Below are 27,502 nucleotides of genomic sequence, written 5' to 3' on the forward strand. Positions count from 1 at the left end.
AAATGGCACCAATTTTACTCTCTCCTCTTTCCTATAAGCTAGCTTATCCCACAGTGCTCCCTGTCAGAATTAAGACTATGAGTATAAATTTTCATCCACCTGAAACTACTTTTCTGTTCAATGCCATCCTTTTAAAATACCTCCTGCTCTGTAGATGGAGCTTCTATCAATCTTGTACCGATCTCATTTTCAAGTTATGCTTCTACCCACGTGACTTCCTATTTGTTGAACTTAGCATGTGTCTTAGTTACTTTCCATTGTTGACATAAGGCACCATGACCAAGGCAACCTATGAAAGAAAACATTGAACTTCAAGTTCATGTTTCAGAAGATTAGAGTCCTTGATGGTGGAGTAAAGGCATAGCAGCAGGAACACTGAGAACATACATCTTGACTGGCAATTTAGAAGCCGAGAGAAATTAATGATGCTGAGAATCCTTTAAAACTTCAAAGCCCATCTGCAATGACATACTTCCTAATCCCTTCTATCAGTTCTACCAATTGGAAACCAAGTATTCAAATATATGAGCCTATAGGAGCCATTCACATTCAAACCACGACATGCAGCACAGGATGATGTTGCCAAATCATGTAAATGTACGTACAGATTTTCCTAGCACTCTTTATCACTTCAGAGTCAGTACTTTCCATACATGACTCTCTTCAATAGCATATGTAAGCAAGTTTCCAGAATGTCACAGACATCTCAATCATATCTTATTCTCTATTACTGAAACACTGAGTTTTCATTTTGATGTCTAAAACAAACCCTAATTCTTTATTAAACACTTATCTTCAGTTAGTAGAGAAGTGAGTAAGCCATCTAACAAGGATTTTATTTGTTCTGGTCACTGAATGACCAGTGGAAACAGATTTGCAGTCCAGCTCTAGTAGATGAGGTTAGCAAATGTGAGCATGTGGAAATGATCCCATCTGTTACTTGAACTGCCAAAAAAGAGCTCTTCCTTCTGCTATATACATCCAGAAGAGGGTTTTCAGGGAATGATCGAACCATGAACATTCTGAGCTCATCATTGTGGTCTACTGATGAGGCTGCATCTTACTGGGTCATTGAGAGATAATAGATGCAGTAGAAGGAAGGATCTCCCTACTGGCATGTAATCACTGAGGTTGGGCTCTTTCAGGCTGTATTTATCCCTTGACTTTCACTTTTTGTCTTTCTGTCTCTGTTTTCCAATTGGCAGGATTGAAGTTCTTTCTAACACCACAATACACACACTCTCTCTTTGCTATAATCTTCTACCTTCTAGAGACAAAAAGTGATATCATCTACTCATGACCATGAGATGAAATCCCTGAAATTATTAAATTATTACACAAAATATATGCTTTCTCCTTCTTAGTCGTTTTTTTTTTTTTTGGAGGGAGAGGGCTGGGGTGGTTAATTACAGTGATAGAAAGATGACTAGTGCAGAAGGAGAGGGACCTGAAGACAGATTCTTCACTTACAAATGATGCCTACAGGAAGAAAAAAAGTTTTTGTGTTTGTCTCTTCTTACTATTTAAAGCCAACTTCCAAAATTCATAATTTCTGTTTACTTCAGGCAATGGAACAGTGAGATAATCTGAAAAGACAGACATTACAAATGTGTATTTATAGCCCATGAGTAATCAACCAGTGTAATCAGAGGATGCATCAAATCAGCACTGCTCTACTTCATTCTCTACCCTGATATCTGATACTTTTGTACAAAGTGAAACTTCACATCCATAAATGATCAGTGTAAAATATTTTAAACGTTTATTTACTTTTTAAGATAAAGTATTTGACAGAACAAATGTTCTCATGGTTATAATTAGATTTAAAGCATAATAAGCATTTTTATATTAACAAGTGTTAATATAAATATTAATATTTATTATATTAATAAATTAATAATTAATAATATTAATGCTATATTAATAAGTGTTAATATTCAATGAATATTAAAAAAAGTATGTCAGAATTGCACCTTAATACATTTAAATTTTATTCTAGTCAGTTAAACAACCAAACTGAGATACATTTTTATTTTATAGAGATATTATCTATTGTGAATTAATAAATTGGTTAGCTACTGTCTGATTTTTAAGATCTACTTAGTAATATGGATCATGGGGTATATCTTTTTCACAGTAAATTAAACAATCTTTGATTCCATCTCAGTGCCCACAATCCAGAGGGGAAAAATGGGCTATTATATTTCCAATGGGCAGCAAAGATGTGTTGAAATCGTTTTAAATTAATTAGTAATGAAATTAAAATATGACCAATATCCCTTCCTATATAATATCCAAAATATGATATTATGCATTGTTAAAAGGCAGCATTACCCAAATGGGGCTACTTTGGAGTTATTTTATGTAAATATGCATGATAAATATTATAGAGAAATTTTATTCCAGCAACATGGCTGCTCTGGCAAGGGCTCCTATCCAAAGGCAGTCTAGGTATATGTGATCAGCTGGAATGCAGACACACCACATATCTTTAATCCCTCTGCCTGGAATACAGAAATGCTCTTAGTACACACCTTTAATCCCAATAGGATGTGCAAGTATATGGTGGACAGATGGGAGAGAAAGAGAAGCTGAACCATTTGAGATTTTGAAGAGAGATGGAATGGAAACTCAAGGATGTAAAGAAATAGCTTGTTTTGGGTAGTCAGGCCTGTCACCTGAGGCCACTGTCAAATCCTAGCCCATGCCATCACTGACGGCCATGTCTGGGGTGGGGACAGGAGTCTATGTCAATGTCCATGGCTCATATTACTAAACAGCATGCATGTATCCTTAGTCTGTGTTGCCACCTGGTACCATGTTGATGTCCATGTCTGCACATGTTGATGTGCAGAGCTGCCCCTGCCCCTGCCCTTTATTGTCTCCAGCAATCTGGAGACCTGTATCCTCCTTCCACTGGCTCAAGCACTTGGGAGAGCATGCCTGACACCTCACCTGGGCAGCACAGTAGACCTGGCCTTGGTGGGGGAGGGGTGAGGGTGATGGTGAACCCACCTGAGGGCATGAGAGCAGGCTATCTGTCCCTTGCCAGCTGCAGTAATGGGTGAGCTTGCTGGGGAAATGCTGGAGAGATATCTTTGGTGTTGTGGATGCAGGAGAGCTGGCAGGCTGACCAAGTGAGTTAAACCCCAGGCCTAGATCCAAGGCTTTGAGGTGGTCCACTCAACATGTACCTCATGTATGAACTATCCACTGAAGAACATGAAACTGCTGGTCCTATAAATCCAAAGCTGTAGGATCTCCATGACACAGAACAACAACAGGATATCCAAGAGGAGCCCCAGTGAGGAGGCAGTATTGATGATATAACTGAAGCTGGAAGTCTTGAACCAGACTAATGACTGACTCATTGTAATGAACATTTGCAAGAAAAGATGTGTGGACAAGGGGTTGACTGTGAGACATGCCATGGCACACTACAACTTCCACAATAAGATGATTTTTTTAATGTTTTGCTTTGTTTTATTTTTTATTTTTATTTTTTTTAATTTTCTTTTGTTGGGAAGGTTGCAGTGGTGAAGGGCAGATAGTAAGGGGCAGGGAAATCAGTGGAATTGCAGTGCATGATGCGAAACTCACAAAGAATCAATAAAAAGTTTAAAAGAAGGAATTTTAGCTTGCTTCAAAACACACACATAAGCATACACACATACAATTCAAAAGAAGAAAGGTCGATAGTGTATATGTGAACAATCTTGAAACTGTCACAGACTGAAGAGATAGTCAGTGTCACTCAAAGGCTGCCTGAATGTACTTTGCTCTATAAAGCAAAGACACAGGCTTCAAAGGAAATAGAAATGACAGTTGAGGTAATGCCCATGTCACCACCAGCTCCAGGACATGTCTGACTTGTAGTTTAAATTATTTACAACCAATGTAATTTGAACAAATCAGATGAACAACTTACAGCTACAAAATCCCATACTTTTAAAATGCCACTAAACACCATATTTGTCATAATTTATTTATCTTAACATTAGTGTTGGGATCAATTTACAATTCAAACTTTATTGTGAGTATGAATTTGTTGGAAGAAGCTTGATACAAAGATCATTTAGTGCAATTTATGTGGTTTCAGAAATCTAATGGAGGTCTTGGAAAAATTCCCAAAGATAAGGAAAACTAATATAAATTTAAATGAAATAAAAGATAGAAGGAAAGACTGTCTTTATGGTTTAAACAACTAAGTATATTTACCTTTCTTTAATATCTCTGTAGTAATAAATACAGAAGGCAAACCCAAAAGAAAACACAACTCAAATTATTACTCTATATGATATACAACCTTAAAAAATGACTGTCAGAGAACTTTGAAGTTTCTCATTTTGAGAAGCTGCATGGACCACTGAATCAAATTCTGAATATGAATTCTCAAATAGGATTTAGTAATCTGAGGCAATAAAGTAAGGATTAAAAATCCAGAGATAGTAGTTAATCAAGATCAGATTGTGACCAACTGGCAAAATCCAAACTAAATTGAAGGTTGAGCTCTAACTTCTAAGGAACCACAGTTACTCCATTGCCAGTGATTTTAAAGCAGAATTTAATTCATTAAAAAATATGGTCTCCTTATGTATGAATTAGATTTTCTTTATTTGTTTATTTTATGTATTTGAATGCTCTAGCTACCAGTACACCTGCATGGCAGAAGAGGGCATCAGATTGCATTTAGATGGTCGTGAGCTACCATGTGGTTGCTGAGAATTGAACTCATGACCAATGGAAGAGCAGACAGTGCTCTTAACCTCTGAGTCATATCTCCAGACCTAAATATGAATTAGAAAAACATATAAATGATATCTTTATTCTGCATGTCAAAACCAGAATTGTATAACAAAGTCGTAGTAGATATTTTCACTGGGAAAACAAAAAACACGGTGCAAATAGCTATATGGAATTTGTGATGTAAAATATTCACATAAAGAAACCCATCCTGACCAGGCCTGCAACTTCTGGCTTTAAAGTATCGTATGGAACCTTTCTATCACACATAATTTTGTTGAAGACAGATAGTGCGACTTGGCTATATAAATGTTTTCTGCAATTCAGTGAGAATTGGACAGACAATCTTGACCTAGAAAAAAAAATCTTATCCTTGAGGTATCATAAATAGAGCATTTGTATTAAAACACTCACAACACATAAGACATAAATCATTCAAACATATAATATTGGAAGTTGGAAATCATCAGTAGTCTAGCACTGGTAACTAACGTACTTTATAGCTAAGACACGAACCATCTAACATAGAAACTTTAGAAAGATTATTTTTGTTAGTGCATTTTCTGCTGCTGCAATAAATTGTGTTAGTATCACTGCATAGAAAGGAGGTATTTTTATGGGACTGATTCTCTCACCAGATTTCAGCTTTAAAGTGAGAATTTTTGAGAATTGTTTCCACAATGACAGTGCTTTAATAGCTCCTCATTCCTCCCGTTTTCTTTCAAGCAACTTTTCTGACAGTATTCCTAAACCTGACTGAGTATGAACTTCCATCAGTGACAGTGAAATATTCCCGTTGTGTTGGGGTGAGAACAAACCAACACAGGACTATATTGTTGTGTTAAGTGCAAGCTCCTGAGGAGACAAAGACAGACAACACAACACGTGTGCAGAAATCCTGAGACTCTTTGCGTAAACTGACTTTGGACTGCTGGAGGCTGACCATTTAGAAGACACTTTTTTCTTTTTCATTTTTTAAATTTCAGTCCTTAGAAATATATGTGCTTTGCAGTGTCTTCAGTCTGCTGTAGAACAAACCTCAATAAAATCTGTGTGATGGTTAATAATGATTGTCAGCTTGACTTCATTAAGAATTACTTGGATAAAACACCTCTTATAGTCTTTGAAGACATTTTTCAGAAAGAGTTGATTTAGGATAGAACTCTAAAATGAGTGACATCACCCTACAGTCTTGGGCCCAAATTAAACAAAAGGGTGAAAAACAGTCTGAGTGTCAGCATTTACCTCTTTCTTCTGTGTTTTCTGTCGCAAAAAGAAGAAAACACAGCAGTGGCAGTGATGCCTACATTGTTTGGGGATTTTGTTGAACCAACTTCCCCATATTGAAGACCTGAAGAAAGACTTTCTTTGCAGGGCACTTTTCTGTTTTGTTTTGTTCATTGTTATTGCTCCTGATGCTTTGTTGTTTGACAGTCTATGGCTCTTTGCTATCCTGGTCCCTGTCTAGACTCCTTCTTCTCCTCCAAACCCCCATTTTGAGAAACAATAAGATGTTTTAAGGGAAGATGAATACATTCCATGCTGCTAGAAAACTCATGAAGCTTAGAAAATAAACAAATAAGTAGCTTCAGAGTGTCAACAAAACCAGATTCAGTAGGCCTCTCAACTTTCTTTTTTTTTAATTTTTCTTTTTTTTAATATTAGTTACAGTTTAACTTTGTATCCCTGCAGTATCCCACTCCCTCTTTCCCTCCCAATCCTACCCTCCCACCCTCATCTCCTCCCTGCCCCTTTCTAAGTCCACTGATAAGGGAGAACCTCCTCACCTTACAGCTGATACTGGTTTATCTGGTGTCTTCAGGACTGGCTGCAAAGTCCTCCTCTGTGGCTTAGCAAGCTGCTCCTCCCTGGGGTAGGGTCGGGGAGGTCAAAGAGCCCGCCATCAAGTTCATGTCAGAAACAGTCCCTGTTCCCCTTATTGGGGTATCCACTAGGATACTAAGCTACCAAGGGCTACATCTGAACAGGGGCTCTAGGGTGCATCCATACATGGTCCTTGTTTGGAGAAACAGTATCAAAGCAGATATTAAGACTCATAACCAAATCTCTGGCAGAATGCAGGAAATCACAAAAAAAAAAAAGGAGGGGAGGAGGTTAATATGACCCGGAGAGGACAAGAGGACAGGAGTTCCACGAGGACCAAATATATCTGGGCACAGGGGTCTTTTAAGAGACTGTTTTGCCTCTCATCTTTCAAGCATATAAAAGCAGTAAGGACTGGTGAAAGACCCTCCGACAGGCAGAATTGCCTGAAAGAAGAAGAGATCAGTCAGAGTCCCTGGAAGCAAGAGGCTCATTCCTCATAAGGTCCCTGGAAAGAATGCTACCTCACCTTTTCAGTCGTCTGCAGATTGTGCATCGATATCCATGTTTCTAGCTTTTTAAATTTGATATCCATATTAATTGTTGTCTTTTGGTGATATAGTTGCTTTGGATATTTTCTTCCCCTGCAAGTAACCCCTCATTCATGTTCCCTTAAGTAATGCTAAGAAAAACTCATTGGTTCACAAAGTTGGACTTTATAATATTTAGTGTGCTTATCCATATACTACTTAAGGGCTGATCACTTCAGACTGAAAATTTTTTCAGTGTAGCAGAGTCCTGTGGAGCACCAGGATATCTAAAATTCTAGTCAGCTTGCCTGATGAAGGCAAGTATCAAAGAAACCCTGCATTGGGAAGTGAAGGAAAAGACCAGGACACAGGCTGGAGTTTGGGTTATGGTGTAGGTTTGCAAAGCAGAACAACATAGGAGAGTAAGGCAGTCAATTAGAGTGGAGATAGGCAGTGGTAGGTGGAAGGACCATGGCACAGTGGACTCTAGTAAACTATGGGCTGTAGGGATATGGCAAATTCAGGAAAAAGTTTCAGAAAGTATATGCATACAAATCCAGAAAAAAAATTTGATTCTATTCATTGCAGGGCATTTTCTGTGTTTACTAGAAATCTTCTTTATAGAAAACCAAAGTTTTCTTCACCTACTCGAACTCCAACAATCTCTTCTCTTCCCATTCCATCTAGCCCACATGGTAAATGTTTTCATTCCTAAAGTCTTAGCATAATTTCTATTGAAGAATAATAATTATTAACTTTTGTTTAAACTTCTCACTTATTATGTAAGTTATCCTTACTAAAAAATGCTTAGTCCTGAACTCATACTTTTATACCAAAACATTTCCCAATGAAAAAAATCCTCTCATTTTACAGACTTGCAAGATTGTCCAACAGAGAATCAGCCCAGAAATATGGGCTTGTTCTTGATTCTTTTCCATTTTATTAACCCGTATGAAACTACTTCCTTACGTTTTAGCATGCTTACCTCTTTTCCTATTTCCATCCCCAAAATTTGGAACTTGAATTCTTTCAGTAGACTTGCATCACATACCAATGTTTGAACCATACTAATCCACCCACCAGCCTACTCACTGACCTTTTCACTTACTGACATTTCTGCATGGTCTTCCTAGCTTACAATTTTCAGTTTGTTCTTGCTCTTGCAGCATCCAGGTAATCCTATTATTCTTAAGTTTCTTCTTTCCATATTGTCCTTGATTTCTTGGATGGTTTTTGTAGAATAATAGGATTACAAGAAAAAGAAAATTCCCTTTTCCAAAGCCTATAAAATACAACACAATTATAGAAGAGAATTTCCCAAATTTAAAGAAAGAGATGCCTATAAGCATACAAGAGGTGTACAGAAAACCTAATGAATTAGACCAGAAAAGAAAATCCTCCTGCCACATAATAATCAAAACCCTAAGTATACAGAACCAAGAAAAAAAATACTAAAAGCTGAACGGGGAAAAGGTCAAGTAATATATAATGGCAAACTCATCAGAATCACACCAGACTTCAAAAGAGAAACTATGAAAGCCAGAAAGTCCTGGATAGATATCATGCAGACCCTAAGAGAACACAGGTATCAGCCCATACTAACATACCCAACAAACCTCTCAATCATCACACATATAAAATATAAAATATTCAATGACAAAATAAACTTAAACAGTACTATCCACAAATCTAGTCCTACAGAAAATACTAGAAGGAAAAATACAACCCAAGAAGACTAACTACACCCAGAAAAACATGAGAAATAAATAACTTGACAAGAGCAAAACTGAAAGTAAACAAGCACACAATCATGCTACCTCAAACAACTTCAGAAAAAGAGAACTAACAGTCACTGGTCACTAATCTCTCTCAACATCAATGAACTCAACTCTCCAATAAAAAGACACAGCCTAACAGAATGCTTGCTTAACCAGGACCCAACATTCTTCTGCATACAAGAAATACACCTCAGCCACAAAGATAGACATTACCTGAGAGTAAAGGGCTGGAAGATGATTTTCTAAGACCCAGAGGAAAGCATGAACAGCCATTCTAATATCTAATAAAGTAGACATTCAACTAAAATTATTCAAAAAGATGAGGAGGGTCACTTCATAATCATCAAAGGAAAATCCCACCAAGAAGACATCTCAATTCTGAACATCTATGCCACAAATACAATGACACCAACATTTGTGAAAAAAAAATTAATAAAACTTAAACCACAGATCCCCACACGTTAATAGTAGGGGGCTTAACTCCCTACTTTCACCAAAAGAAAGGTCAATGAAACAGAAACTAAACAAAGAAACAATGACACTAACAGAAGTCATGAATCAAATGGTCCTAACAGAGATCTACAGAACTTTTCACCAAAACACAAAAATTTTACCTTCTCAGCAACTGTCAGAACCTTCTCCAAAATAGACAATATATTTGGTCACAAAGCAAGCCTCAACAGATAAAAAGAAGATTGAAAGAATTATTTGTGTCCTATCAGACCATGATGGACTAAAACTGGACATTAACAACAAGAGAAATAGCAAAAAGCCTACACACACATGGAAACTGAACAACTGTCTGTGGGTTCAGAGAAGAAATAAAGAAAAAAAATAGACTTCCTAGAATTCAGTGAAAATGAAGGCACAACCCAAATTAATGGTACACAATGAAAACGTGCTAAAGGAAAATTCATAGCACTGAGTGCCTTCATAAGAAAATTGGAAACATACGATACAAGCAACTTAACAACTCACCTGAAAGCCCTAGAAGGAAAAAGAGACAGACACACCCGAGAGGAATAGATGGCTAGAAATAATCAAACTCAGGGCTGAAATCAATAAACTAGAAACAAAGAGAACAATCCAAACAATGACACCAAGAGCTGGTTCTTTGAGAAAATCAACAAGATAAACAAACCCTTAGTCAAACTAAACAAAAGGCAGAGATATACTATCCAAATCAACAGAATCAGAAATGAAAAAGGCGGACCTAACAGCAGACATCGAGGAAATCCAAACAATCATTAAGAATTACTTCAAAAGCCTATACACCATAAAATATAAAAATTTAAATGAAATGGACAATTTTCTTGATAGATTCCACATACCAAATCTGAATCAAAATCAGGTAAATAAACTAAATAGTCTTATATCCCTTAAGGAAATAGAAGCCATCATCAAAAGTCTCCTATCTAAAAAAGGCCTAGGGACAGATGGTTTCAGAATTCTACCAGACCTTCAAAGAAGACCTAATTAAAATACTTTTCAAACTATTCCATGAAATAGGAACAAAAGGAACATTACCAACCATATTCTAGGAGGACACTGTAACCTTGATGCCTAAATCACAAGACCCAACAAAGAAAGAGAATTTCAGACCAATTTCCCTTATGAACATTGACACAAAACACTCAATAAAATACTCGAAAACCAAATCCAAGAAGACATAAATTATATCATCCATTATGACTAAGTAGAATTCATCCCAGGTAGGCAAGGGTGGTTCAATTTATGGAAATCCATCAATATAATCCATCATATAAGCAAACTGAAAAGAAAAACACACACACACACACACACACCACACATACACACAAACACACACATGATCATCTCTTTAGATGCTGAAAAACATTTCACCAAACCCATCACCCTTTAATGCTCAAGGTCTGGGAATGATTGGGTATACAAGGCACTTACCTAAATATAGTACAGGCAATATACAGGAAGCCTATAGCCAACATCAAACTAAACGAATAGAAAGTTAAATCAATCCTGCTGAAATCAAGGACAAGGCAAGGCTGGCCCACTCTCTCCATATCTCTTCAACATAGTACTAGTACTTTAAGCAAGTGCAATAAGACAACTAATGGAGATCAAGTGGTTTCAAATTGGAAAAGAAGTCAAAGTATCACTATTCACAGATGATATGCTAGTATACATGAGTGGCCCCAAAAATACTACCAGAGAATGCCTACAGATGAGGGGAGCCAAGATGGCGAATCCGGGAGAGCACTGTGTCTGAGAAGCAGGACAGCACTCTCTGTGCAGCGACCAGGAGACTGAACTCTGGGCCCTAAAACTGCAGCAATTGTGTTTCCCAGGTGAGGGGAGGCTCCCACGGTGTGGGAATCGGTCAGGTCCACTCTTGGCTGCCCAGCCAGAACCCGGAAGAAATCCCGGGTAACGCGGGCTTTGGGTCTCTGGGCTGGAGCGGCACACCTGCGTGTCCAGCTCACTTTTCCAGGCAGACCGGTGGGCACAAGGGTGCCTGAGACTGGGAGTCCCAGTCGCAAGAAAACCCCACGGGGAAGCAAAGTTGCAAAGTTGCAAGTCTGATCACAGGTCACCCAGTCTTTCCCTGGAAGGTCTCTCGGACCACAGGCACCTGCCGCCATCACAACTGAGATCACACCATACGTGAGAGCTGCGAGCCCAGCTCACCAGTACAGACGAGCTGCGTGCCCCAGTGCAAAAGAGACATGGAACCCTGAGATCAACCCCCAGATACTGCTCCAAGGGGCAACCAGTTATCCCTAACAAAACCAACCAAACCATGGGACACACAGGTTACAGCAGCTGATCACTAAATTTACAGTAAGAAACCCAGAAGGAGGGCAGCTGTCTCCAGGACTTCTCCCAGTGAGAGGAGAGCCCTCTTGACTAATCAGGACCACAGTTACCACCCAGGTCTCTAAGCCTGAGGTGAGCTGTAGCAACTCCTGAAAAACACCGGCCATCCAGTGACTATACCCAAAAAGCTGAGAAGGCTTCCTTCAGGAAAAACCATCTTCCTGCCAAAGGGATTCTCTCCACTACAAGAGTCCAGGAACAACCAGAAACTAACTTCAAACAACTAAGATAGCCCAATGGGTAGAGGACAGCGTAAAAGTTCAACCAACAAAAGCCAGAGTAACATGGCATCTCCAGAACCCAGTTATCCAGAAGCAAATAGCCCTAGACACCCCAGCATAATTAAAATTCAAGGAGATGACCTAACACCTATGCTCATGAAGAAGATAACAGAGGAAACAAATAAAATAAGAAAAGAAATAGAGGAAGCTGCAGCCAAACAGTTTGTGGCCTTTAGAGAGGAAATGCTTAAATCACTGAATGAAATGAAATGGATTGTTCAAACAAACAGATGAAGGAATTGACAGAAAAACATGAAAATACAGTCAGACAGGTGAAGGAAACCAATAAAATAGCTCAAGACCTGATGATAGAATTGGAAAAATTAAAAAAAAAAAAACAAAAATGGAAGAAATGGTGGAGAAAAAGAACTTAGGGAAGAAAGCAGGAAGTACAGAGGTTAGCATAACCAATAGGCTACAAGAAATGGAAGAAAGAATTTCAGGTGTGGAAGATACAATTGAAGAAATATATGTATCAGTCAAAGAAAATGTTAAATCCAAAAAATTCCTGACACAGACTGTCCAAGAAATCCAAGACAATATAGAGACAAAACGTAAGAATAATAGGTATAGAGGAAAAAGAAGACTCCCTTCTCCAAAGCCCAGAAAATATTTTCAACAAAATCATTGAAGAAAATTTCCCCAACTTAAAGGAGAGGCCAATAAGAATACAAGAGGCCTATAGAACACCCAATAAATTAGACCAGAAAAGAAAATCCTCCCGCCACATAATAATCAAAACTGTAAGTATACAGAACAAAGAAAAAATACTAAAAGCTGCAAGAGAAAAAGGCTAAGTAACATATAATGGCAAACCCATTAGAATCACACCTGACTTTTCAACAGAGACTATGAAAGCCAGAAGGGCCTGGACTGATATCATGCAGACCATAAGAGAACACAGATGTCAGCCCAGGCTACTATACCCTACAAAACTCTCTGCCCTCAAAGATGGAGAAAACAAGATATTCAATGACAAAAACAAATTTCAACAATACCTACAAACAAATCCAGCATTACAGAAGACACTAGAAGGGAAAATACAACCCAAGAAAACTAGCTACATAAAAAAAAAAAACAGAGGAAATAAATAACCCCACTACAGTAAAACAAAAAACAACCAAGCACAAAACCGTATGACCACAGCCAACATCAAATTCAAAGGATCTAATAGCCACTGGACATTAATCTCTCTCAATATTAATGGACTTAATTCTCCAATAAAAAGACACAGACTAACAGAATGGATGCATAAACAAAAACCAGCAATCTGTTCTATACAAGAAACACACCTAAGTCACAAAAATAGACATTACCTGAGAGTAAAGGGATGGAAGACAGCTTTCCAAGCAAATGCATACAAGAAGAAAGCAGGAGTAGCCATTCTAATATCTGATAAAATAGACTTTCAACCAAAATTAATCAAAAGAGATGGAGAAGGACACTCCATACTCATCAAGGGAAAATTCCACCAAGAAGACATCACAAGCCTGAATATCTATGCCCCAAATACAAGGGCACCCACATTTGTGAAAGAAACATTGATAAAACTTAAACCACACATAGATCCCCACACACTAATAGTGGGAGACTTCAACAGCCTGCTCTCAATAAAGGACAGGTCAACTAAACAGAAATTAAACAAAGAAACAATATCTCTAACAGAGGTCATGAATCAAATGGACCTAACAGACATTTACAGAACCTTACACCCAAACACAAAAGAATTTACCTTCTCAGCACCTCATGGAACCTTCTCCAAAATAGACCACATAGTTGGTCACAAAGCAAGCCTCAACAGATACAAGAAGATTGAAATAATCCCTTGTATCCTGTCTGATCACCATGGAATAAAGCTGGACCTCAATAACAACAGAAATAGCAAAAAGCCTACACACACATGGAAACTGAACAACTTGCTACTAAAAGACAGCTGGGTCAGGGAAGAAATAAAGAAAGAAATTAAAATCTTCCTAGAACTCAATGAAAATGAACACACAATATACCCAATCTTGTGGGACACAATGAAGGCAGTGCTAGGAGGAAAGTTAATAGCACTAAGTGCCTTCAAGAAGAAATTTGAGACAGCGCATTCAAACAACTTAATGGCTCACTTAAAAACCCTAGAAAAAGAAGAAGCAGACACACCAAAAAGGAGTAGACAGCTGGAAATAATCAATTAGGGCTGAAATCAATCAATTAGAAACAAATAAAAAAATTCAAAGAATAAATGAAACCAAGAGCTGGTTCTTTGAGAAAATCAACAAGATCGACAAACCCTTAGCCAAGCTAACTAAAAAGTAGAGACACCACCCAAATCAACAAAATCAGAAATGAAAAGGGGGACATAACTACAGACACTGAGGAAATCCAAACAATCATTAGGACTTACTTCAAAAGTCTATATGCCACAAAATTTGAAAATCTAAACGAAATGGACAATTTTCTTGATCGATTTGACTTACCAAAGCTGAACCATGACCAGGTAAATCAACTAAATAGTCCTATATCCCCCAAAGAAATAGAAGCAGTCATCAAAAGTCTCCCAACCAAAAAGAGCCCAGGACCAGATGGCTTCAGCGCAGAATTCTACCAGACCTTCAAAGAAATGCTAACACCAATTCTCTTCAAACTATTCCAGAAAATAGAAACAGAAGGAACATTACCAAACTCATTCTATGAAGCCACAGTCACCTTGGTACCTAAACCTCACAAAGACTGGACAAAGAAAGAGAATTTCAGGCCAATATCCCTTATGAACACTGATGCAAAAATACTCAACAAAATACTCGCAAACCGAATCCAAGAACACATCAAAGATATCATCCACCATGACCAAGTAGGCTTCATCCCAGGTATGCAGGGGTGGTTCAATGTACGGAAATCCATCAATGTGATCCACCATATTAACAAACTGAAAGAAAAAAACCACATGATAATCTCCCTAGATGCTGAAAAAGCATTTGACAAAATCCAACATCCATTCATGTTTAAAGTATTGGAGAGATTAGGGATACAAGGCACATATCTAAACATAGTAAAGGCGATATACAGCAAGCCTATAGCCAACATCAAACTGAATGGAGAGAAACTTAAAGCAATCCCACTGAAATCAGGGACAAGACAAGGCTGCCCACTCTCTCCATATCTCCTCAACATAGTTCTGGAAGTCCTTGCTAGAGCAATAAGACAGTTGAAGGAGATGAAGGGGATACAAATTGGAAAGGAAGAAGTCAAATTATCACTATTTGCAGATGATATGATAATATATGCGAGTGACCCCAAAAACTCTACCAAGGAACTCCTACAACTGATAAACACCTTCAGCAAAGTGGCCGGATACAAACTTAACTCAAAAAAATCAGTAGCCCTCCTGTATACAAAAGACAAAAGGGCTGAGAAAGAAATTAGGGAAACAACACCCTTCACAATAGCAACAAATGACATAAGGTACCTCGAAGTAACCCTAACCAAGGAAGTCAAAGACTTGTATGAAAAAAATTTCAAGTCTCTGAAGAAAGAATTAGAAAAAGATATCAGAAGATGGAAAGATCTCCCATGCTCATGGCTTGGCAGGATTAACATAGTAAAAATGGCCATCTTACCAAAAGCAATCTACAAATTCAATGCAATGCCCATTAAATTACCAACACAATTCTTTACAGACCTGGAAAGAAAAATTCTCAACTTCATCTGGAATAACAAGAAACCCAGAATTGCTAAAATAATCCTCTACAATAAAAGATCTTCTGGAGGTATCTCCATCCCTGATCTTAAGTTGTACTATAGAGCAACAGTTTTAAAAACTGCATGGTACTGGCAATAGAAACAGAATGGTGTATCAATGGAGCCAAACAGAAGACCCAGAAATAAACCCACACACTTATGAACACTTGATCTTTGACAAAGATGCAAAAACCATACAATAGAAAAAAGATAGCATCTTTAACAAATGGTGCTGGTCCAACTTGATGTCTACATGTAGAAAAATGAAAATAGATCCATACTTATCACCCTGCACAAAACTGAAGTCCAAGTGGATCAAAGACCTCAACATAAAACCAGACACATTAAATCGGCTAGAAAAAAGTGGGGAATACCCTAGAACTCATTGGTACAGGAGAAAACTTCCTGAACAGAACACCAACAGCACAGGCTCTAAGAGCAACAATCAATAAATGGGACCTCATGAAACTGAAAAGTTTCTGCAAAGGAAAGGACACCGTCATCAAAACAAAGCGACTGCCTACAGATTGGGAAAGAATCTTCACTAACCCTTTATCTGACAGAGGACTCATATCCAGTATATATAAAGAACTAAAGAAGCTGAAAAGCAGCAAAACAAGTATTCCACTTAAAAAATGGGGAACAGAGCTAAACAGAGAATTCTCTGGAGAGGAATATCGAACGGCAGAGAAGCACTTAAAGAAATGCTCAACCTCATTAGCCATTAGGGAAATGCAAATCAAAACAACCCTGAGATTTCACCTTACACCCATGAGAATGGCCAAGATCAAGGACTCAAGTGACAACACATGCTGGAGAGGTTGTGGAGAAAGGGGAACCTTTCTCCACTGCTGGTGGGAATGTAAACTTGTACAACCACTCTGGAAAGAAATCTGGAGCTTTCTCAGACAACTAGGAATAGTGCTTCCTCCAAGATCCAGCCATATATCTCCTAGGCATATATCCAAAAGAGGCTCAAGTACACAAAAAGGACATTTGCTCAACCATGTTTGTAGCATCTTTATTTGTAATAGCCAGAAGCTGGAAACAACCCAGATGCCCCTCAACTGAAGAATGGATGAAGAAATTGTGGTACATCTATACAATGGAATATTACTCAGCAATGAAAAATAAGGAAATCATGAAATTTTCAGGTAAATGGTGGGACCTGGAAAGGATCATCCTGAGTGAGTTGTCCCAGAAGCAAAAAGACACACATGGTATATACTCACTCATATAGACATACAACATAGGACAAACCCACTAAAATCTGTCTATCTAAAGAAACCAAGCAAGAGAGAGGACCCTAACTAAAATGGTCAATCCCCATCCTGAAAGGCAAAAAGGATGGACATTAGAAGAAGAAGAAAACAGGAAACAACCTAGGAACCTTCTACAGAGGGCTTCTGAAAGCCAGAAGAAGAAAACAGGAAACAAACTAGTAACCTACCACAGAGGGCCTCTGAAAGCCTCTGCCCTACAGACTATCAAAGTAGATGCTGAGCATGATGGGCAACTGTTAGGCAGAGTGAATGGAATTTTATGTAAGAAGTGGGAAATAGTAAGAGCTGGAGAGGGTCTCCACAAGGAGAGCAACAGAACAAGAAAATTTGAACACAGGGAACTTCCCAGAGACTCGTACTCCAACCAAGGACTATTCATGGAGATAACCTAGAACCCCTGCACAGATGTAGCCCATGGCAGTTCAGTGTCCAAGTAGGTTACATAGTAATGGGAAGAGGGACTGCCTCTGACATAATCTGATTGGCCTGCTCTTTGATCACCTCCCCCTGAGGGGGGCAGCAGCCTTACCAGGCCACAGAAGAGGACAAAGCAGCCACTTTTGATGAGAACTGATGGACTAAGATCAGAAAGGAGAGGAGAACCTCCCCTATCAGTGGACTTGGGGAGGGCATGCATGCAGAAAGGGGAGGGAGGGTGGGATTGGCAGGGGAGGAGGGAGGGGCTTATGGGTGGATACAAAATGAATAAAGTGTAATTAAAAAAAGATATTCAAGTAAAAAATAAAAAAGAATGCCTACAGATGATAAACACCCTCAGCAATGTGGCTGGATACAAAACTAACTTAAAAAAATCAATATCCCTCCTACATACAAAAGACAAATGATCTGAGAAAGAAATAAGAGAAAAACACCCTTCAAAGTAGCCACAAAAAGCATAAAGTATCTTGGTATAGCTCTAATGAAACAAGTGGAAGAGTTGTAGGAAAGAAACTTCAAGTCTCTGAAGAAAGAATTAGAAGAAGATATCAGATGATAGAAATATCTCCCATGCTCATGGAATGGTAGGATTTACATAGTAAAAATGACCATCTTACCAAAAGCAATCTACAGATCTAATGCAATTCCCATCACAATTCTTTTTTTTTATAGAACATTTAATTTATTTTTTTAATCTCTTTTTTTCCCCTCCCAATCCCACCCTCCCTTCCTTATCTCCACCCTGCCCCTTTCCAAGTCCACTGATGGGGGAAACCTCCTCCCCATTCATCTGATCCTGATTTATCAGGTATCTTCAGGACTGGCTGCAAAGTCCTCCTCTGTGGCCTAACAGGACTGCTCCTCCCTTGGGAGGTGGGGAGGTCAAAGAGCCAGCCATTGAGTTCCCCAACACAATTCTTTACAGAATTGAAAGAAAATTTCTGACCTTCATATAGAAGGTCAGAATATATAAAACAAAAACAAAACAAAAAAACAGAATAGCTAAAACCATCCTGTACAATAAAAGATCTTCTGGAGTTATCTCCATCCCTGATCTCCAGCTGTCCTATAGAGCAACAATAATAAAAATGGCATGTTACTGGCATAGAAACAGAATGGTGGATTAATGGAATCGAATTCAAGACCCATATATAAACTCACATACTAACTGACACCTGATTTGATTTTTTTTATAAAGATGCCAAACTCATACAATGGAAAAAGGATAGCATCTTCAACAAATGGTGCTGGTCTAACTGGATATCCATGTATAGAAAATGCAAATATACACATTTCTATCACTTTGCACAAAATTAAAGTTGAAGTGGATAAAAGACCTCAACAAACCAGATACACTAAATCTGTTAGAAGAAAAAGTGGGGAAGAGCCTTGACCTCATTAGCACAGGAGACAACTTCCTGAACAGGACACCAACACCTCAGGGTCTAATCAGTAAATGGGATCTCATGAAATGGAAAAGCTTCTGTAAAGCAAAGGACACTGTCAACAGAACAAAACAACAGCCTACAGACTGGGAAAAGATCTTTACCAACCCTCCATCTAACAGAAGACTAATATCCAGAATATATAAAGAACTCAAGAAATTAGACCAACAAATCAAATAATCCATTGAAAAAAAAATGGGGTACAAAGCAAAGAAGAGAATTCTCAACAGAGGACTATCAAATGTCTGAGAAACTCTTAAAGAAATGTTCATAATCCTTAGTCATCAGAAAAATGCAAATCAAAACAACTCTGAGATTCCATCTTATATTAATCAACATGGCTAAGATCGAAGACTAAGTTGGCAGCACATACTGGTGAGGATGTGGAGAAAGTGGAACTATACTGCATTGCTGGTGGGAGTGCAAATTTGTACAACTACTTTGGAAATCAATCTGGTGCTTTCTCAGAAAATTGGGAATAGTGCTACCTCATGATCCAGCTATAACACTCCTGGGCATATAACCGAAAGATGTTCTATCATTCAACAAGGACATTTGCTCAATTCTGTTCATAGCAGCTTTATTTGTAATAAATCGAATCTGGAAACAACCTGATGTTCCTCAACATAAAATGGATACAAAAATTGTGCTACATTTACACAATGGGATACTACTCCTTCCTTGATACTATTTCCTTGTTATTGAAAAACAAGGAAATCATGAAATTTACAGGCAAATGGATGGAACTGGAAAAAATCATCCTGAGTGAGATAATTCAGAACCAGAAAGATACACATGGTACACATTTACTTTTAAGTGGATATTAGCCATATAATATAGGATAGCCATACTAAAAGCTACAGTCCTGAAGATACCTGATAAAACAGGGTCAGATGAAAGAGGAGGAGGTCCTACCCTATCAGTGGACTTGAAAAGAGGCAGGGAAGAAATGGAGGGAGGGTGGGATTGGGCGGGAATAAGGGAGCAGGATGCAACCGGGATACAGAGTTAATAAAATGTAACTAATAATAAAAATAAAAAAGAAAAGAAAAGAAAAAAGAAGCCAAACAATAAGTAGGACCCTAAGAAGGGTTCTTAAATCTCATTCAGAATGGCAACCAGGATAGATACCAGAAGTGGTGGAAGAGAGGGAACAGAAGCGGAGCCTACCATAGAAGTCGTCTGAAAGGCTCCACCCAACAAGGTAATGCTGAGACCCACAACTAAACTTTGGGCAGAGAGCAGGGAGTCTTATGACTGAAGACGGGGGGGGGGGGGAGGCGGTTAGAAGGACCCAGAGGAGACAGGATCTCCACAAGACCAACAAAGCTAAAAATTCTGAACCAACGGGGTCCTGCTTAGACTGATGCACCAACCAAGGACTATGCATGGAGAGGACCTAGACCCCCTGCTCGGATCTAGCCCATAGGCAGCTCAGTCTCCATGTGGGTGCCTGAGTAAGGGGAGCAGGGTTCGCCTCTGTCAGGAACTCGGTTGTCTGCACTTAGATCATTTCCCCCTGGTAATGCAGCCTTGCCAGGCCACAGAGAAAGAGGATCCAGGCAGTCCTGATGAGACTTGATAAGCTAGGGGCAGATGTCAGGGGAGGTAGAGCTCCCCCTTTCAGTGGACTAAAGGAAGGGTAGAGAGGGGAAGAGAGAGGGAGAGTGAGACCAAGAGGAGATAAAGGAGGGGGCTTCAATTGGGATATAAAATGAATAAACTGTAAAAAAATAAAAAGTGTTCATTTCCTGTAAGGTTGGAATCCTTAAAAAAAAAAAGATTGCTCTACAGAAGACATTTATATGATTAGACAGTATGTGTTTCACATCATACTAACCTGTCATTATGACCATCATCAATTCACTGCACATGGGACAAGTATAAACCGTTAGTTTAAGTAAATATGTGGAAATGAGCAAACAATTTACTTAGGGTGATGTTTTGCGAAAATCAACAAAAAAATGTGCCTGGTAATTGAGATAAAAGTGAGAATGCAGCACGGAAAGTTCGCACCACCTTACTGAGGAATCCACTCCACCTGGGAACAACTGGATGTCTTGCCTTTGCCTGAATTTTTAGTAATCAGGGTTAAGAGAGATGATTATATTCAGGTACTTGACCTGAAAAGCAAAGTTAATATTTAAATTGCAAAGCACCTGCATCTTAACAAAGTCTTCTCACATAGGCAAAAAAAAAAAAAAAAAAAAAAAAAAAAAAAAGAAAAAAAAAAAGTTAATAAACTAGGTTCCACCTAAATGAATAAGGTCTTTAGTATGGATTTGGATATAAAGTTTGATTAAGGCATATGTTCTTGAGATTATCCTGAAAAGAAATACCAAGACGAGGTATGGGTATGGCTGAGAATAAAAAAAAAAACATACCATATGAGGCAGCATTTAACTCTGCTTCCCAATGCACAGGGATCTGAGAACACCATTTTTATGCATAGACTTTGCAAACTTAAGGCAATAAAGTTGGAGTTATATTCCTGTCTCTTTGTCTGTTCAATGTTTTTAAAGATAGTGATCAGCTGGGTGGTGATGGAAAGCAGGACTCCAAAGAATTAACGCAGTTCAGTTCCAAGGGAGTCAGACTTAGCATTGACTTTACAATTGTAATCATTTTTAAAAGAGTAATAAACAAATGTGTTTCTACAAGGTCAGGCTAGTTTCACAGTAATAAGGATACAGGCAATAGACTGACCCTGAAATTATCTAGAATGTTGCTCTTAAGAAGAAATTTTTATTACAACACTTTCTAAAGAAACAAACAGCCAGAAAACTCCAATATCAAGGTACTGTGTGGGAACTGTAGTTATTAACGGAACCAAATGAGCACCTGGAAAACAGACTATAGTGTTTGTAAATATCATCTTTTTTTTTTTTTTTTTACTCTAATGAAAATGAACAATGAAGATGTAAATAAAAGCTAACATTTTGCATTATATATGTTTGGGGATTTATATCAGATATTATATGAAATTCATTTTACTTCTTCAAAAATATACTTCAGACTTCACTTACATTTCAATGAACGCCAGAGCTTTCCAATGTTTGTTTTCCCCTCACTGTATAACCAAAGGTGACTGGAGACTCTCCATCTTTGTACCTTAGACTCCTGTGTGCCAGGATTTATAGCTGTGTTCCACTATTCCTGTTAGCAAACATTTTCCTAAACTGTTACCAATTTAGGAACTTTGATAGTATAGTATTTTCCTGCTTGTCTCACTTGATTATTCAGTACATCTAATTGTTTCTTTAACACACTGTTTTGGCTTCATGCTTATGAACATAAAAAGGCAACATCATAAACTGAAATATCTCATGTAGATAGTGATGACAGTTATAAGAAATATAAACTAGCTAAATATTGATTGATTGATTGATTGCATTTTCACATGGGAAATTATATAAAACTTTAATGTTTCTGTCTCTTCAATAATTACAAAAGTTTTCTTCTAATTTTTATTTTACCTCACAAGGTACTATACTTTCTTAGCAAAACTTCAGTATTATTCCTTGGGCATGAAGCATAAGATGAACACTAGGGTGCATAGAGAACACGTAATATACATCATTCCTAACCTTTTAAGAAATAATGAGTTGAGATCCTTTCTAGTCTGCAAAATGTATTTCTTTTTACTATTTTTTAAACATGCTTCCTAAATAAAAAAGCATAAATAAGGAAAATGAATCATCCTTTCAGAACAAATCTTGTACTCCAGGTCATTGCACTCAGCATATGTTTCGTGAATGTCACACACTATTTCAAGTCAAAACTTAAATCAGATTCATGTATTGTGTTTTCCAGAATTGGTTAAGGAAGCAATAGATATTATGGAGTTGCTGACCGTTAACAAATTCAGCCATACAGCCAATGTGGATAGACCGGAATAAAACGCTCAGCTGAGCACAGCTTACCAAGAGGCTGGCCTGCGATGACCCTGGCATTTTCTCCAGCCACAGCAGCTCTTGCATGGCGCTCACTCATGTACTGAACAAAAGCATACCCTTTGTGAACGGAGCAGCCAACGATTTTTCCATACTTTGAAAAAATAGCTTCAATGTCGACTTTTTTGACAATGGCTGTATTTAAGTTGCCGATGAAAACCCTGGAGTTGATGGACTTGGGGTCATTCTTATTGGTAACGTTGCTGGTCTGTGTTTTGCCCGTCATGGTTGGCTCACCTTGTTTTAATCCTTAAACAAACAAACAAACAAACAAATCAGAAAATAATATAAATAAATTAAAGAGGTATTTCTGGCTTTGAACAGGTATCAAATTGTCACCTGGAAACAAATCCCTTAGTATGACTGATCATTTTGTTAAAAAGAAAATAGTAATATAAAGTAAATATAATTTAATAGAAAAGGACACATCACTTAACTAAATCCTGTTAGAAAATTCTCATAATTAATTACATGTAAATTTTAATGCCTCAATTTTGTTTACAATACCCAGTCCCCAAAATGACTGAATGCTTTGCAGTTGTTTTACTTTTAAGTATACCTACATTTGTTTCAAAAAAAAAAAAAAAAAAAGTAAGGAATAATCCAATTTATTCTGTGAAACAAACAAAAGAGCATGATGGTCTGGATGTCTGAGTCTAATGAAAAGGGATGAGTGTCGTGTAATGTCTGAACACAGGCAGTGTACTGCTATATGCTCATAACAGGCACACCGATTATCTGCATCTCCAGAAGAATCCTACAGGCAGAAGCCAACAACCTTTAATTCTATTAAAGGTTATAAAATGAAAAAAGAAAAGTTGTTAATATCAGGAGTTTGATAAAGAATTTTTTGCATAAAGAAAGAATGAGTAGTTCTTTTCTTGACAACAAGTTGAACCTATAATTTATTTTACCACAGGTAAATGTAAACAAAAAGATATATATACAGCCATTATTCATCAAGACTCAGAAAATATGCACAGTAGAACTGGGACTTTTCCTCTCTGCCTTGTGTTTTAAGTAAACTCAATGAAGGTTTTATTGAAGGCCTTTGAGTCCATAGCCATATTTATTGAGTGTTAATGTTTTCCCAGGCACCTCTCTGTTTAGACAAACCACTACATGAAACAATAAACTTAGGAGGCTTACACCTAGGTGGGGGCAGTCATTGCTGAAGGCCAGCCAATTGTCACATTTTCTTGGTGACAGTTACAAACATATTTATGTGAACACTCTATTTTAAACTATTTCAGCTAAAAAATAACAAATGCAGTAACGCTTAAGAATCATTTTAAACGACACTTTTCATTTACTTGCTAATATACTAGAAGTCTCAAAGCCACATATCATGTATGCTTAAAAACAATCATTCACTACACATTTAAAAGAAGTGCTCTTGAAATCAAGCACAATCTAAGAGCATTAAAATATTTCAAATAAAACTATTCATTGTTACATCTGAGGTTATTATAACTTTATTTCAAAATAGACTCTTATACATATCATTATAATGAAGGTAGATCTAATAAAACATTACACCATTTACATAAAAATTAAAGGAAATAATTAAAAGAGTGATTTTTAAAACTGCCTTATATTATTCTAGCTTGGCTGCATTTGACTTGTACTTTCATCGTGAAATATTCAAGCTAGAATTGTAGAAATTAAAACTACTATTCTTTTCTAATCATTAAATTATAGCTATTACATAACTCACAACAAATATTTGAAAATGCAAGAAAAATACTAAAACATCAACTTTGTGTAATCTAATGTAGATTCCCTTTCTTACTAGTACAGGTCAATATCACTAATACAGGCTCCAGAAAACACATTTTTATTTTATCATTGTATAGCAAATGTTTTCTGAAACACCAAATCTGTGATATAGTCAAGCGTAAGCAATCCTTACGGCTGACATTTATTTTGTAGTCAGGGACCTGCTGGTTAGGAAGCAGTCATGGAAACTCTTAGATGAGGTCACCTGGATGAGGTCGCACTAACGGTTTGTGGAGCGATTCAGAGTGAGGTTGCACTTTCACTCTGAGATCTCCTTATAGATGCCACTGTGCTATCTTTATACTTTTTTTTTTTTTACCAACTTTATGAATCTCAAGACAAATTTAAGAAACTGAATAGAGGCAGGCATAGTGACATACTCCTTTATTCTCAGAACTGGGGATACAAAGACAAGCTGACTTTTGTGAGTTCCAGGCCAGCCAGATAGAGCACATTCCTGACCTACATAGAAAAACCCTGTAAAAAAAATGATAATTTTTAGCATAATTGAGGGTACAAGGTACTTTGAAATTTGTAGGCTTCTATCTCTTTAAGAAAGCTTCGTAGAAAATACTTTACCTTCATGTACATGAGAATTCTGTTAAAATTATCTGCATTATCACATCAGCATTTTCTGAAATTTATCATTGAATCAGTTGCTATTCTCTTTTTCCTACACTACTACTGACCTATCTAACATATGCACCTCTATTATATAAATTTGTGGTCCACAACAACATAAAACCAAATGATGACATGGAAACCAAATGACTCAAATACCTATAAAACAGGTAAATATAAATCAAACATCTGTTACCTAGACAATACCTATGATTGACATTCATCTCTTAGGCAAAGATTTACTAGGTGAGATGCAAGAACAATTAGATTAAAGCTCAAGCAGTGAAGAGCTGTGACATCTGAAAGAAAAAGTAAGGCCTTGGTTTGTCTCTTTTGCTGCCTGGACAGGTAAACAAGGTACACATGCAATGAACAGTTGGTAGTAGGGGTTATTGCAAGCACACATTGTAGGCTCAGTGACATGAGAAGTCAAAAAGAAGACTTCAACGTTTCTGAAAAGGCTTCAAATGATGAGGTAGTCTTCTTGAGACAAGAGCTATGCAGAAAAAAAAGCAAAGTATGTTGGGAGAAGACCTTGAATCTATGCTGATAGCTAAGACTGCAAACAAAGGGGCAGATATCAGGTTATGATTATAACGCTGTTGAAAATTTGTGAGCTGGTGATATAAAAGGCTACAAATAACGGAGACTTCCAAGGAGCAGCAGAGTGCCAACATTGACTCCCGGGTCATTAAGATTGATTTGGAAGAACTGGGTCTTAGCATTGGGAACAATTAATCCCTAGAATTTTCATTGGGATCATCACTGCAAAATAAAATAAATATAAAACCACAAACATACAACAACAACAACAACATAATGGTCAACCTTTGTAACAATCCAAATGCATATCAGTAAAAGGCATACACATTCTTTAAAAAAATAGAGCTTGAATAACCAGACACATGAGACTTGCCATCTTAAGGATCCAACAAAAACCTCCTCCTATAGTTTCATCAGTTTAAGAAATATTACCACTTACCAATAGAAAAAAATTAAAGATGAACCTAATGTTACTTTTAAGATTTATTTATTATTCATATAGTTTTCTGCCTGCATGCCAGAAGAGGGCACCAGATCTCATTAACCATTATCTGGGAATTGAACTCAGGACCTTTGGAAGAATAGTCAGTGCTCTTAACCTCTAAGCCATGTCTCCAGTCCCCCTAATGATACTTTTAAAGGTGAAAACTCTTGTTTCTAAAGTTTGAAATATTTTCAATGAATATATATTATAGATGACAGGTCTCTGTGGAACAGATACACAAATTTAAAGCTGTAGAAATATGAAATATCCCAAATGTAGTAAAAAGGGAAAACACTGAGGAGAAAATGTAGTAAATAGCTTCAGAAAGCTGAGTGAAAAAGATATCAGGCTGTTTATCAAAAATATATCCAGAGTCCTAGAGGGACTTGAAGAAAATATTCAAAAATATGATGCCCCAATACTCCTAAATTTCATAAAAATGATAATATCAAAGATCTGAGAATCTGAATGTATCCTGAGAAGAAAAAAATACAAAGAGAACCACATGAGATACATCATAATCAAACTACAGAAGGCCAGTTCTGAGGAGCTGTGTAGGCAATGGAAGCCTGCCTACATTCTGACAGATATGGGGAGGAGCAGACAAAGATCCTGTGACTACAATAGAAACATTGAGGGAGGAATGAACTGTTTTCAAGAGAAGCCCTCTTGTTTGCTTCATTTTTAATCAATAAGTTTGCAGGGAACTAAAGGATTTGTGAAAAATGCTGTGAAATAATAGATAAGATTTAAACCACTGCAGCCCCGCAGAACTTTCTGTGGGGTCCATAGCTGCACTACCCCCAAAAAAATCTAATTAGTGTACCTGGATTCTGAGCACTTGAAATATTGCAAGCATAATGTGGGGACTGAATTTTAGACATTTTACTTAATTTAAAAAAGGTTATATTCTACTGGATCGATCCATTCTAAAGATTACCTCGATTTTGAACTTTAAATCATTTCAACATATATTCAGAAAAAAAATATTCTTGTGACTTAAAAATTTAGGGCTCTGGTGGTATTAGGTATATTTTAGACAAACAAGAAATAAAAAGTTCAAATACTTGCTATTAAATAAGTGCTAATTACTAATAATTTTCATTTTCAAAAAAGAGTGAGTCATGAATCCTCTAGAGATCGTAAATAGCAAGAATAAACATAGCCTTTTAATTTGTATTGGAAAGTCTTATCTTCGATTTTGGCAAGGTACATTAA

The 27,502-nt window shown here is 37.3% G+C and overlaps 1 protein-coding gene across 16 annotated transcripts in view; it reads right to left on the reverse strand.

Moving 5' to 3' along the window:
- Ralyl (RALY RNA binding protein like) overlaps window positions 1-27,502 on the reverse strand; it is a 755,733-nt gene that overhangs the window by 425,054 nt on the left and 303,177 nt on the right. For all 16 annotated transcript variants that reach the window (XM_060385769.1, XM_060385776.1, XM_060385783.1 and 13 more), the window contains one exon: window positions 22,828-23,106. In XM_060385769.1, coding sequence (XP_060241752.1) covers window positions 22,828-23,083 — 256 coding nt within the window. In that variant the 5' untranslated portion in view covers window positions 23,084-23,106. The remainder of the gene's footprint in view (window positions 1-22,827; window positions 23,107-27,502) is intronic.

This window comes from Meriones unguiculatus, chromosome 6 (genome assembly GCF_030254825.1).
Source record: "Meriones unguiculatus strain TT.TT164.6M chromosome 6, Bangor_MerUng_6.1, whole genome shotgun sequence".
In the NCBI taxonomy this organism is placed as follows: domain Eukaryota; kingdom Metazoa; phylum Chordata; class Mammalia; order Rodentia; family Muridae; genus Meriones; species Meriones unguiculatus.